The 13042-nt window shown below is 50.3% G+C and overlaps 1 protein-coding gene across 1 annotated transcript in view; it reads left to right on the forward strand.

Moving 5' to 3' along the window:
• The window catches only part of unc5b (unc-5 netrin receptor B), a 22616-nt gene extending 9793 nt beyond the window's left edge, over positions 1-12823 (forward strand). The window contains exons 5-11 of the mRNA XM_038990197.1: positions 3303-3398; positions 5083-5257; positions 7459-7698; positions 9556-9705; positions 9914-10078; positions 11425-11603; positions 12658-12823. Coding sequence (XP_038846125.1) covers positions 3303-3398; positions 5083-5257; positions 7459-7698; positions 9556-9705; positions 9914-10078; positions 11425-11603; positions 12658-12823 — 1171 coding nt within the window. The remainder of the gene's footprint in view (positions 1-3302; positions 3399-5082; positions 5258-7458; positions 7699-9555; positions 9706-9913; positions 10079-11424; positions 11604-12657) is intronic.
• The last annotated feature ends 219 nt before the right edge of the window (positions 12824-13042 follow it).

Raw genomic sequence — 13042 nt, forward strand, 5'->3', positions numbered from 1 at the left:
CAAAAAAGGACTGATTCTGCAGGTGGTGACCACAGACCACTTCTCAGTTCCTATGCTTCCTGGCTGATGTTTTGTCACTTTTGAATGCTGGCGGTGCTCTCACTCTAGTGGTAGCATGAGACGGAGTCTACAACCCACACAAGTGGCTCAGGTAGTGCAGTTCATCCAGGATGGCACATCAATGCGAGCTGTGGCAAAAAGGTTTGCTGTGTCTGTCAGCGTAGTGTCCAGAGCATGGAGGCGCTACCAGGAGGACAGGCAGTACATCAGGAGACGTGGAGGAGGCCGTAGGAGGGCAACAACCCAGCAGCAGGACCGCTACCTCCGCCTTTGTGCAAGGAGGTGCACTGCCAGCGCCCTGCAAAATGACCTCCAGCAGGCCACAAATGTGCAGGTGTCAGCATATGGTCTCACAAGGGGTCTGAGGATCTCATCTCGGTACCTAATGGCAGTCAGGCTACCTCTGGCGAGCACATGGAGGGCTGTGCGGTCCCACAAGAAATGCCACCCCACACCATGACTGACCCATCGCCAACCCGTCATGCTGGAGGATGTTGCAGGCAGCAGAACGTTCTCCACGGCGTCTCCAGACTCTGTCACGTCTGTCACATGTGTTTCATTGTGCTCAGTGTGAACCTGCTTTCATCTGTGAAGAGCACAGGCGCAGTGGCAAATTTGCCAATCTTGGTGTTCTCTGGCAAATGCCAAACGTCCTGCACGGTGTTGGGCTGTAAGCACAACCCCCACCTGTGGACGTCGGGCCCTCATACCACCCTCATGGAGTCTGTTTCTGACCGTTTGAGCAGACACATGCACATTTGTGGCCTGCTGGAGGTCATTTTGCAGGGCGCTGGCAGTGCACCTCCTTGCACAAAGGCGGAGGTAGCGTCCTGCTGCTGGGTTTTGCCCTCCTACGGCTTCCTCCACGTCTCCTGATGTACTGCCTGTCTCCTGGTAGCGCCTCCATGCTCTGGACACTACGCTGACAGACACAGCAAACCTTTTTGCCACAGCTCGCATTGATGTGCCATCCTGGATGAACTGCACTACCTGAGCCACTTGTGTGGGTTGTAGACTCCGTCTCATGCTACCACTAGAGTGAGAGCACCGCCAGCATTCAAAAAGTGACCAAAACATCAGCCAGGAAGCATAGGAACTGAGAAGTGGTCTGTGGTCACCACCTGCAAATCAGTCCTTTTTTGGGGTGTCTTGCTAATTGCCTATAATTTCCACCTTTTGTCTATTCCATTTGCACAACAGCATGTGAAATTTATTGTCAATCAGTGTTGCTTCCTAAGTGGACAGTTTGATTTCACAGAAGTGTGATTGACTTGGAGTTACATTGTGTTGTTTAAGTGTTCCCTTTATTTTTTTGAGCAGTGTATTTAACATGGATCTCTGGCTTGTTTGGCACATTTTCTACCAGCCCGGTCTGAAAAGCTTCGGGCTTGAATCTGTGATGGGCCAGTTTCTACAGTTCTTCCTCTTAGTCTCTCATTTCTCTTGTAAAAAAATTATCATTTAAATCACGACGGAACTTAAAAAAAGTGGCCCCTAACACAGGTAGGCTACACGCAGTCATATCATACACACACACGCACACACACACACACACACACACACACACACACACACACACACTCATGTAACACACTATCACACACTATCACACACACACACACACACACACTCATGTAACACACACACACACACAATATCACACACACACACAGACACACTCATGTAACACACTATCACACACACACACACACACACACACACACACACACACACACACACACACACACACACACACACACACACACACACACACACACACACACACACTCATGTAACACACTATCATACACACACACTCATGTAACACACTGTCATATATACACACACAGGTGACACACTGAATCACACAAAGACAGGCTACACACTCACGTACACACACCTAATGAATCACTCACAAACATAATCATCGCACACACATACGCAGGTAAACGGCTACACACCTAATTATTCTCTCACAAACAGGTAACAACCTACTAACCACACACACAGAAGCTATTAACTAATAACTTCTCAACCTCTCTCTCTTTCCCTCGCTTTTCTCTTTCTCTCTCTCTCCTCTATGTCTGTCTCTCTCTCTTTCCCTCTCTCTCTCTCTTTCCCTCTCTCTCTCTCTCCTTTCTCTCCTCTCTCTCTCTCTGTCTTACTCTCCTCTCTCTTTCCCTCGCTCTTCTCTTTCTCTCTCTCTCCTCTATGTCTGTCTCTCTCTCTTTCCCTCTCTCTCTCTCCTTTCTCTCCTCTCTCTCTCTGTCTTTATCTCCTCTCTCTTACCCTCTCTCTCTCTGATTCTCCTCTCCCTCAATCTCTCTCTTTCTCTTTCTTTCCTCTGTCTCTCCTTCTATTTCTTCCCTCTGTCTTTCTCTCCTCTCTCCTCCCCGCTCTCTCTCTCTCTCTCTCTCCTCTCTCCCCTATCTCTCCTCCCCTCTCCCCTCTCTCTCTCTCTCTCTCCTCTCCTCTCCTCCCCTCTCTCCTCTCTCTCTCGCTCTCCTCTCTCCCCTCTCTCTCCTCCCCTCTCCTTGCTCTCTCTCTCTCCTCCCCTCTCCTCGCTCTCTCTCTCCTCTCTCTCCTCTCTCTCCTCTCCCCTCGCTCTCCTCCCCTCTCCTCTCTCTCTTCTCTCTCTCCTCTCCTCTCTCCCCTCACTCTCCTCTCTCTCCTCTCTCTCCTCTCCTCTCCCCTCTCTCTCCCTCTCTCCTCTCTTCTCTCTCTCCTCTCCTCTCCTCCCCTCTCTCCTCTCTCTCTCTCTTTCTCTCCTCTCTCCCCTCTCTCTCCTCCCCTCTCCTCTCTCGCTCTCTCTCCTCTCTCTCTCCTCTCTCTCCTATCCCCTCTCTCTCCTCCCCTCTCCTCTCTCTCTCTCTCCTCTCTTCTCTCCTATCCTCCCCTCTCTCCTCTCTCTATCCTCTCTCCCCTCTCTCCTCTCTCTCATCTCTCTCTCCCCTCTCTTTCCTCTCTCTCCTCTCTCTCTCTCTCCTCTCTCTCCTCTCTCTCTCCTCTCTTCTCTCTCTCCTCTCCTCTCCTCCCCTCTCTCCTCTCTCTCTCTCCTCTCTCCCCTCTCTCCTCTCTCCCCTCTCTCTCCTCTCTCCTCACTAGTCCTCTCTCCTCTCTCCTCACTAGTCCTCTCTCCCCTCTCTCTCCTCTCTACTCACTAGTCCTCTCTCCCCTCTCTCTCCTCCCCTCTCCTCTCTCTCTCTCTCTCTCCTCTCTCTCTTCTCTCCTCTCTCTCCTCTCTCTCCAGGTGTGAGTCTGTTGGTTCCATCAGGTACTATTCCTCAGGGGAAGTTCTATGAGATCTACCTCACCATCAACAAGTGGGAGAAAACCACGTAAGTAAACTAGACTCATCCAAGGTAACCTACACACACACACACACACACACACACACACACACACACACACACACACACACACACACACACACACACACACACACACACACACACACACACACACCTACACACACCTATACACCCACACACACCCACACACCCACACACCTACACACCTACACACACACACACACACACACACACCTACACACACACACAGTTTTTCCCCTAGGTCACGAAAGTCAGAAAAGCAATAAAATTAATCGCTTACCTTTGATCATCTTCGGATGTTTCCACTCACGAGACTCCCAGTTACACAACAAATGTTATTTTTGTTCGATAAATATTACTTTTATCACAAAAAAACGCCATTTGGGTTGCGCATTATGTTGAGAAAACAAAAGCCGTGTTCCGTTCGACAAATTCCAAAAAGTGTCCGTAATGGTCGTAGAAACATGTCAAATGTTTTTAATAATCAAACCTCAGGTTGTTTTTAACAAACATAATCAATAATATTTCAAACGGACCATAACCTATTCTTTAAGAGAGAAACGGAAAATGGGGAGCCCCTCTGTCACGCGCAGGAAATATTCAGAGGACACCGGACTACTTTTGAAAAATGTCGCTCATTTTTCAAAATAAAAGCCTGAAACTATGTCTAAAGCCTGGTCACAGCCTGAGGAAGCCATTGGAAAAGGAATCTGGTTGATACCCCTTTAAATGGAGGTTAGACGGGCCAGGGAACACCAATTGTTTTTTTAAATATCACTTCCGGGTTACATTTTCTCAGGTTTTCGCTTGCAGAATAAGTATTGTTATACTCACAGACAATATTTTGACAGTTTTGGAAACTTTGGAGTGTTTTCTATCCTAATCTGTAAATTATATGCATATTCTACGATCTGGGCCAGAGAAAATGTCCGTTTACGTTGACCCCTAGCGCTAAGAAGTTAAAGTACTACTTACGTCGTTTTTTGGGGGGTATCTGTACTTTACTTTACTATTTATATTTTTGACAACTTTTACTTTTTACTCCGTACATTTTCCCTGACAACCAAAAAGTACTTGTTACATTTTGATAGGAAAATGGTCAAATTCACACACTTATCAAGAAAACATCCTTGGTCATCCCTTCTGCCTCTGATCTGGCCGACTTAAGTATGACGTTTGAGTCGTTTTTTCCCACCACTGATTTTCAGTTCATAAGTTCTCTGTGACATGTTCACTCTAAAGTACTGTTGATCAGCTTTGACCCTGTCCCGTTAGGCTAGGCTATGCTAGTCAGCTTTTTTGATGAGGAGGATCCCGGATCCGGGAGAGAGAAGCGGTAGTGACATTATGCTTGCAGTCTCTCTACGATCAGGCCATCTCAAATGTCGATATCCAATCTAGTTGCTGGTGGTATGGTAAAGTAAACAATCATTTAAAAAGGACACTGGTATTCTTGTCTCTGAGTGTCTTCTAGGTTACTGTCGGAGGTCATGGATGAGACAGTGTTATTAACATGTTATTACTATGTGTTATTGTAGGTTACTGTCGGAGGTCATGGATGAGACAGTGTTATTAACATGTTATTACTATGTGTTATTGTAGGTTACCGTCGGAGGTCATGGATGAGACAGTGTTATTAACATGTTATTACTATGTGTTATTAACATGTTATTACTATGTGTTATTGCAGGTTGCCGTCGGAGGGCAGTCAGACAGTGCTGAGCCCGGTGGTGAGCTGTGGTCCATCAGGCATGCTACTGAGTCGACCTGTGGTCCTCACTCTGCCACACTGTGCCCAGCTAGATACCCCAACACCAGACTGGACCCTCACCCTCAAGACACAGACACACCAAGGGGCATGGGAGGTAAGACATGGGGAGGGAGAGAGAGAAGGAAGGGGCCAGGGGAGGAGGAGAGACAGAGAGGAGGGAAGAAGAGAGAGAGAAGGAAGGGGCCAGGGGAGAAGGAGTACAGAGAGAAGGAGGGGAGAAGAGAGAGAGAAGGAGGAGGGAGGAGAGACAGAAAGAGGGAGGGAAGAAGAGAGTGACAAGGACGGGAGGGAAGAAGACAGACAGACAGAGAGGGGTAGGAGAAGAAGCATGGGAGGTGAGGAGAGGAGTAGGGGAGGGAGAGAGAGGGAGATACCTAGTCAGTTGTACAACTTAATGCATTCATCTGAAATGTGTCTTCCGCATTTAACCCCTCTGAATCAGAGAGGTGCGGGGAACAGTGGGTTAACTGCCTTGCTCAATGGGCAGAACGACTGATTTTTTACCTTGTCAGCTCGGGGATTCAATCCAGCAACCTTTTTGGTTACTGGCCCAACGCTCTAACCGCTAGGCTACCTGGCACCAAGTAGGAAACAGTTGAGAAAATGTGCTGTAGACTAGAGATGATGAAATAGGGTCGAAGGTCATAATCAGAAATAAAGTGTAAGATTTAAAATGAGAAGTTGGAACATGATCTGGACAGGTCACCTCTACTGTCTCTACCGGGCTGGATGACAGGTCACCTCTACTGTCTCTACTGGGCTGGATGACAGGTCACCTCTACTGTCTCTACCGGGCTGGATGACAGGTCACCTCTACTGTCTCTAACTGGGCTGGATGACAGGTCACCTCTGCTGTCTCTACCTGGCTGGATGACAGGTCACCTCCGCTGTCTCTACCTGGCTGGATGACAGGTCACATCCTCTGTCTCCACCGGGCTGGATGACAGGTCACATCCGCTGTCTTTACCGGGCTGGATGACAGGTCACCTCTGCTGTCTCTACCTGGCTGGATGACAGGTCACCTCTGCTGTCTCTACCTGGCTGGATGACAGGTCACCTCTGCTGTCTTTACCGGGCTGGATGACAGGTCGTCTCTGGTGTCTCTACCAGGCTGGATGACAGGTCACATCCGCTGTCTCTACCGAGCTGGATGACAGGTCACCTCTGCTGTCTCTACCGGGCTGGATGACAGGTCACCTCCGCTGTCTCTACTGGGCTGGATGACAGGTCACCTCTACTGTCTCTACCGGGCTGGATGACAGGTCACCTCTGCTGTCTCTACCGGGCTGGATGACAGGTCACCTCTGCTGTCTCTACCGGGCTGGATGACAGGTCACCTCTGCTGTCTTTACCGGGCTGGAAGACAGGTCACCTCTGCTGCCTCTACCTGGCTGGATGACAGGTCACCTCTACTGTCTCTACCGAACTGGATGTCAGGTCACCTCTGCTGTCTCTACCGGGCTGGATGACAGGTCACCTCTGCTGTCTCTACCAGGCTGGATGACAGGTCACCTCTGCTGTCTCTACCGGGCTGGATGACAGGTCACCTCTGCTGTCTCTACCTGGCTGGATGACAGGTCACCTCTGCTGCCTCTACCTGGCTGGATGACAGGTCACCTCTGCTGTCTCTACCTGGCTGGATGACAGGTCACCTCTGCTGTCTCTACCTGGCTGGATGACAGGTCACCTCTGCTGTCTCTACTGGGCTGGATGAAAGGTCACCTCTACTGTCTCTACCGGGCTGGATGACAGGTCACCTCTGCTGTCTTTACCGGGCTGGATGACAGGTCACCTCTACTGTCTTTACCGGGCTGGATGACAGGTCACCTCTGCTGTCTCTACCGGGCTGGATGACAGGTCACCTCTACTGTCTCTACCGGGCTGGATGACAGGTCACCTCTACTGTCTCTACCGGGCTGGATGACAGGTCACCTCTGCTGTCTCTACCGGGCTGGATGACAGGTCACCTCTGCTGTCTCTACTGGGCTGGATGACAGGTCACCTCTACTGTCTCTACCGGGCTGGATGACAGGTCACCTCTGCTGTCTCTACCGGGCTGGATGACAGGTCACCTCTGCTGTCTCTACCGGGCTGGATGACAGGTCACCTCTGCTGTCTCTACCGGCCTGGATGCATTTCTGTGTCCTATACTGTCCTAAAACTGTACTCACTTTAATTGAATTCTTCTTTACCTTGATGCCAGAATAGATGATGTAAATGTTTATGTCCAGAAGTCCAGTCCCCAGTCAGTTCTTTAACCCCTTCTACTCTGCACTACCTCTATCCTGCCACTAGGAGGTGCTGACGGTGGGAGAGGAGAGTCTATCGTCCCCCTGCTACCTCCAGCTAGAGGAGTCTAACTGCCACGTGGTGATGGAGCAGTTGGGGACCTACGGTCTAGTGGGCCAGTCCTGCCCTCCCCAGCCCGCCTGTAAGAGGCTACAGCTGGCCCTGTTCGCCCCCAGAGCCCCCTGTCTCTCCCTGGATTACATCCTGAGGATTTACTGCACACAGGACACACCACACGCCCTGAAGGTAGGGCTGTCTGTCTGGTTCTCTGGCTGTCTGTCTGGTTCTCTGGCTGTCTTGTCTGGTTCTCTGGCTGTCTGTTTCTATGTCTGTCTGGTTCTCTGGCTGTCTTGTCTGGTTCTCGATCTGTCTGGTTCTATGTATTTCTGTTTCTATATATGTCTGGTTATATGTCTGTCTGATTCTATGTCTGTCTGATTATATGTCTGTCTGGTTCTCTGGCTGTCTGGTTCTATGTCTTTCTGTTTCTATATCTGTCTGGTTCTCTGGCTGTCTGGTTCTATGTCTGTCTGGTTCTATGTATTTCTGTTTCTATATATGTCTGGTTCTCTGGCTGTCTGGTTCTATGTCTTTCTGTTTCTATATCTGTCTGGTTCTCTGGCTGTCTGGTTCCCTGTCTGTCTGGTTCTATGTATGTCTGATTATATGTCTGTCTGGTTCTCTGGCTGTCTGGTTCTATGTCTCTCTGGTTCTTTGTCTGTCTGGTTCTATGTCTGTCTGGTTCTATGTCTCTCTGGTTCTATGTCTGCCTGGTTCTATGTTTCTCTGGTTCTATGTCTGTCTGTTTCTATTTCTCTCTGGTTCTATGTCCTTCTGGTTCTATGTCTGTCTGTTTCTATGTCTGTCTGTTTCTATGTCTTTCCGGTTCTATGTCTTTCTGGTTCTATGTCTTTCTGGTTCTATGTCTGTCTGTTTCTATGTCTGTCTGGTTCTATGTCTGCCTGGTTCTATGTCTGTCTGTTTCTTTGTCTTTCTGGTTCTCTGGCTGTCTTTCTGGTTCTATGTCTGCCTGGTTCTATGTCTGTCTGTTTCTATGTCTGTCTGGTTCTATGTCTGCCTGGTTCTATGTCTGCCTGGGTCTATGTCTGTCTAGTTCTCTGGCTGTCTTTCTTTTTCCATGTCTCTCTTGTTCTATGTCTGTCTGGTTCTATGTCTGTCTGGTTCTTGTCTGCCTGGTTCTATGTCTTTCTGGTTCTATGTCTCTCTGGTTCTATGTCTCTCTGGTTCTATGTCTTTCTGATTCTATGTCTTTCTGGTTCTATGTCTGTCTGGTTCTATGTCTGTCTGGTTCTATGTCTTTCTGGTTCTATGTCTTTCTGGTTCTAGGCCTATCTATATGTCTGTCCTGCCTGTGTCTTCACCCCCTTTTCTCTCTGTGTATCTCTCTCTCTACCTTTCTCCTACCTCTCCCTCTCTGTCTCTGTCTTCATCTTTCTCTCTGTCTCTGTCTCTGTCGCTCTCTCTACCTCTCTCTGCCTCTCCCTCTCTGTCTCGCTCTCCCTCTGTCTCTCTCTCTCTACCTCTCTCTGCTTCTCCCTCTCTGTCTCTGTCTCTCTCTCCTTCTGTCTCTGTCTCTCTCTACCTCTCTCTGCCTCTCCCTCTCTGTCGCTCTCTCCCTCTGTCTCTCTCTCTACCTCTCTCTGCCTCTCCCTCTCTCCCTCTCTCTCTCTACCTCTCTCTGCCTCTCCCTCTCTCCCTCTGTCTCTCTCTCTACCTCTCTCTGCCTCTCCCTCTCTGTCGCTCTCTCCCTCTGTCTCTCTCTCTACCTCTCTCTGCCTCTCCCTCTCTCCCTCTCTCTCTCTACCTCTCTCTGCCTCTCCCTCTCTCCCTCTGTCTCTCTCTCTACCTCTCTCTGCCTCTCCCTCTCTGTCTCTGTCTCTGTCTCTCTCTCTACCTCTCTCTCTGCCTCTACCTCTCTGTCTCTCGCTCTCTACCTCTCTCTCTGCCTCTCCCTCTCTGTCTCTCTGTCTCTCTCTCTACCTCTCTCTGCCTCTCCCTCTCTACCTCTCTCTCTCTACCTCTCTCTCTCTCTACCTCTCTCCCTGCCTCTCCCTCTCTGTCTCTGTCTATCTCTCTCTGTAGGAGGTGTTGGAGTTGGAGAGGAGTCTAGGGGGGGTGTTGCTGGAGGACCCTAAACCCCTGCTGTTTAAAGATAGCTACCACAACTTGCGTCTGTCCATCCATGACATCCCTCACTCGCAATGGAGAAGCAAACTACTGGCCAAGTACCAGGTCAGACACACACACACACTCTCTCTTTCAAACACACTAATGTAATATAATGTCTTCCTCAAGAGATTTCGTAGTGATAGTCGGAGACTCCACATTAATGCTCATGATTTTGGAATGAGATGTTCGACGAGCAGGTGTCCACATCCTGTTGGGTCATTGAGTCTAGAGAATATGTCTATTTAGCCAATCGATACATGTCTTCCCCCAGGAGATTCCATTCTACCACATCTGGAGTGGTGGTCAGAGACCCCTTCACTGTACCTTCAACCTAGAGAGAGGCAGCCTGGCCGTGTCTCAGCTCACCTGTAAGATCTGCGTCAGACAGGTGGAAGGAGAGGGACAGATCTTCCAACTGCACACAGACATACAGGAGGTAACAGGGGGAAGGGTTTCACTGTAACACACAGACATACAGGAGGTAACAGGGGGAAGGGTTTCACTGTAACACACAGACAGGTGGAAGGAGAGGGACAGATCTTCCAACTACACACTGACATACAGGAGGTAACAGGGGGAAGGGTTTCACTGTAACACACAGACAGGTTGAAGGAGAGGGACAGATCTTCCAACTACACACTGACATACAGGAGGTAACAGGGGGAAGGGTTTCACTGTAACACACAGACATACAGGAGGTAACAGGGGGAAGGGTTTCACTGTAACACACAGTCATACAGGAGGTAACAAGGGGAAGGGTTTCACTGTAACACACAGACAGGTGGAAGGAGAGGGACAGACCTTCCAGCTGCACACTGACATACAGGAGGTAACAGGGGGAAGGGTTTCACTGTAACACACAGACAGGTGGAAGGAGAGGGACAGACCTTCCAGCTGCACACTGACATACAGGAGGTAACAGGGGGAAGGGTTTCACTGTAACACACAGTCATACAGGAGGTAACAGGGGGAATGGTTTCACTGTAACACACAGACGGGTGGAAGGAGAGGGACAGATCTTCCAACTACACACTGACATACAGGAGGTAACAGGGGGAAGGGTTTCACTGTAACACACAGACATACAGGAGGTAACAGGGGGAATGGTTTCACTGTAACACACAGACGGGTGGAAGGAGAGGGACAGATCTTCCAACTACACACTGACATACAGGAGGTAACAGGGGGAAGGGTTTCACTGTAACACACAGACAGGTGGAAGGAGAGGGACAGATCTACCAGCTGCACACTGACATACAGGAGGTAACAGGGGGAAGGGTTTCACTGTGACACACAGTCATAAAGGAGGTAACAGGGGGAAGAGTTTCACTGTAACACACAGACAGGTGGAAGGAGAGGGACAGATCTTCCAGCTACACACAGACATACAGGAGGTAAACAGGGGGAAGGGTTTCACTGTAACACACAGTCATACAGGAAGTACATGTTACAATCAGACAGCACATTTCACACTTGTCATTCTAAAGTCGGAGAATACCAACCCTTTCCCAGGGCTTAGCCGGCCCTGGGGACTTTTTGGAGATAGCCAATGACTGTGTTCCGTTATGTCATTTAATTTTGAATTTTCTACTCCAGAAAAGTGGCAGTTGGTTTCAGTTAGCAGAAGCTTGTGTGAAGAGAAGCGAAGCTAGCCTCGGGCTAGTATTAACCCAGGGTTAACGATAGCCCTGGGCTAAGTACATTTCAAAGCTCTTGAGTCAGGTTTGTCCTGGATCCTAACTGCTATCTCTCTCCATCCACCCATCCTCTCTCTACCTCCAGAGCCTCCCGCCCTGCTTCCCCCTCCCCTCCGTGGGTACCTGCCTGCCCTCCTCCCAGGCGGGACCCTATGCCTTCCGTCTGCCCACCTCCATACGACAGAAGATCTGTGCCAGTCTGGATGCCCCCAGCGCCCGCGGCTGTGACTGGAGACTACTGGCACACAGCCTGGGCTTCGACAGGTGACAGCGAGAGATAAAGAGGGGAGGGAGTGAGAGATAGAGGGGAAGAGCGAGAGATAGAGGGGGGAGAGAGAGAGGGGAGGGAGAGCGAGAGACAGAGGGGGAGAGTGTGAGATAGAGATAGAGGGGGGAGATAGTGAGAGATAGAGGGGGGAGAGCGAGAGAGAGAGGGGGGGAGAGTGAGAGATAGAGGGGGGAGAGAGAGAGGGGAGGGAGAGCGAGAGGGGGGAGAGCGAGAGATAGGGGGGAGGAAAGAGCGAGAGACAGAGTGGGGAGAGAGCGAGAGATAGAGGGGGGAGAGAGTGTGAGATAGAGATAGATGCGAGAGATAGAGGGGGAGTGAGTGGGAGATAGAGATAGAGGGGGTAGAGAGTGGGAGATAGAGATAGAGGGGAGAGAGAGTGGGAGATAGAGATAGAGGGGGGAGAGAGAGTGGGAGATAGAGATAGAGGGGAGAGAGAGAGAGGGAGATAGAGGGGAGAGAGAGTGGGAGATAGAGATAGAGGGGAGAGAGAGTGGGAGATAGAGATAGAGGGGAGAGAGAAAGAGGGAGATAGAGGGGAGAGAGAGTGGGAGATAGAGGGGAGAGAGAGTGGGAGATAGAGAGAGAGATAGAGATAGAGGGGGTGTGCTCGTGCAGGCTGTGTTTATAATTACATTCTATCTGCATGTTAATTAAGGAGAGAATAATTATGACCTTTGTTATTCTGTCCACATGTGCTGTCGTTAACGTCTCTCCCTCTCTCTCTCTCTCTCCCTCCTCTCTCCCTCCCTCCCCCCTCTCTCCTCCCCCCCCTCCCCCCTCCCTCTCTCTCTCTCCCTCCTCTCTCCCTCCCCCTCCCTCTCTCTCTCTCTCTCTCCCTCCTCTCTCCCTCCCCCTCCCTCTCTCTCTCTCTCTCTCCCTCCTCTCTCCCTCCCCCCTCCCTCTCTCTCTCCCTCCCCTCTCCCTCCCCCCTCTCTCCCCCCCCTCCCTCCCTCCCTCCTCTCTCCCTCCCTCTCTCCCTCTCCCCTCCCTCCCTCCCTCCCTCCCTCCCTCCCTCCCTCCCTCCCTCAGGTATCTAAACTACTTTGCAACAAAGCCCAGCCCCACAGCTGTTCTGTTGGACCTATGGGAGGCCTGTCACCAAGGCGATGCGGACCTGGTGTCCCTGGCGACAGCACTCGAGGAGATGGGCAAAAGTGAGGTCCTGGTTGTCATGGCGACAGACGGCGATTGCTGATTGGTCAAAGAAAAAGGAGACAGAGGGGGAAAAAAGTAGGGGGGGGGAGATCTTGTCATCGTAAAGAAATAAATTCAATACACCAATACTTGCCTATGGACACGGAAACATGCCCAGTCCTTCTGCACTACAGACTCCTATGGAAACATGCCCAGTCCACACCTTCTGCATAGACTTAGCACTACAGACTATTAGCTTTCTCTTGCCTGTAATACCTCT

The sequence above is a fragment of the Salvelinus namaycush genome, chromosome 4 (genome assembly GCF_016432855.1).
Source record: "Salvelinus namaycush isolate Seneca chromosome 4, SaNama_1.0, whole genome shotgun sequence".
In the NCBI taxonomy this organism is placed as follows: domain Eukaryota; kingdom Metazoa; phylum Chordata; class Actinopteri; order Salmoniformes; family Salmonidae; genus Salvelinus; species Salvelinus namaycush.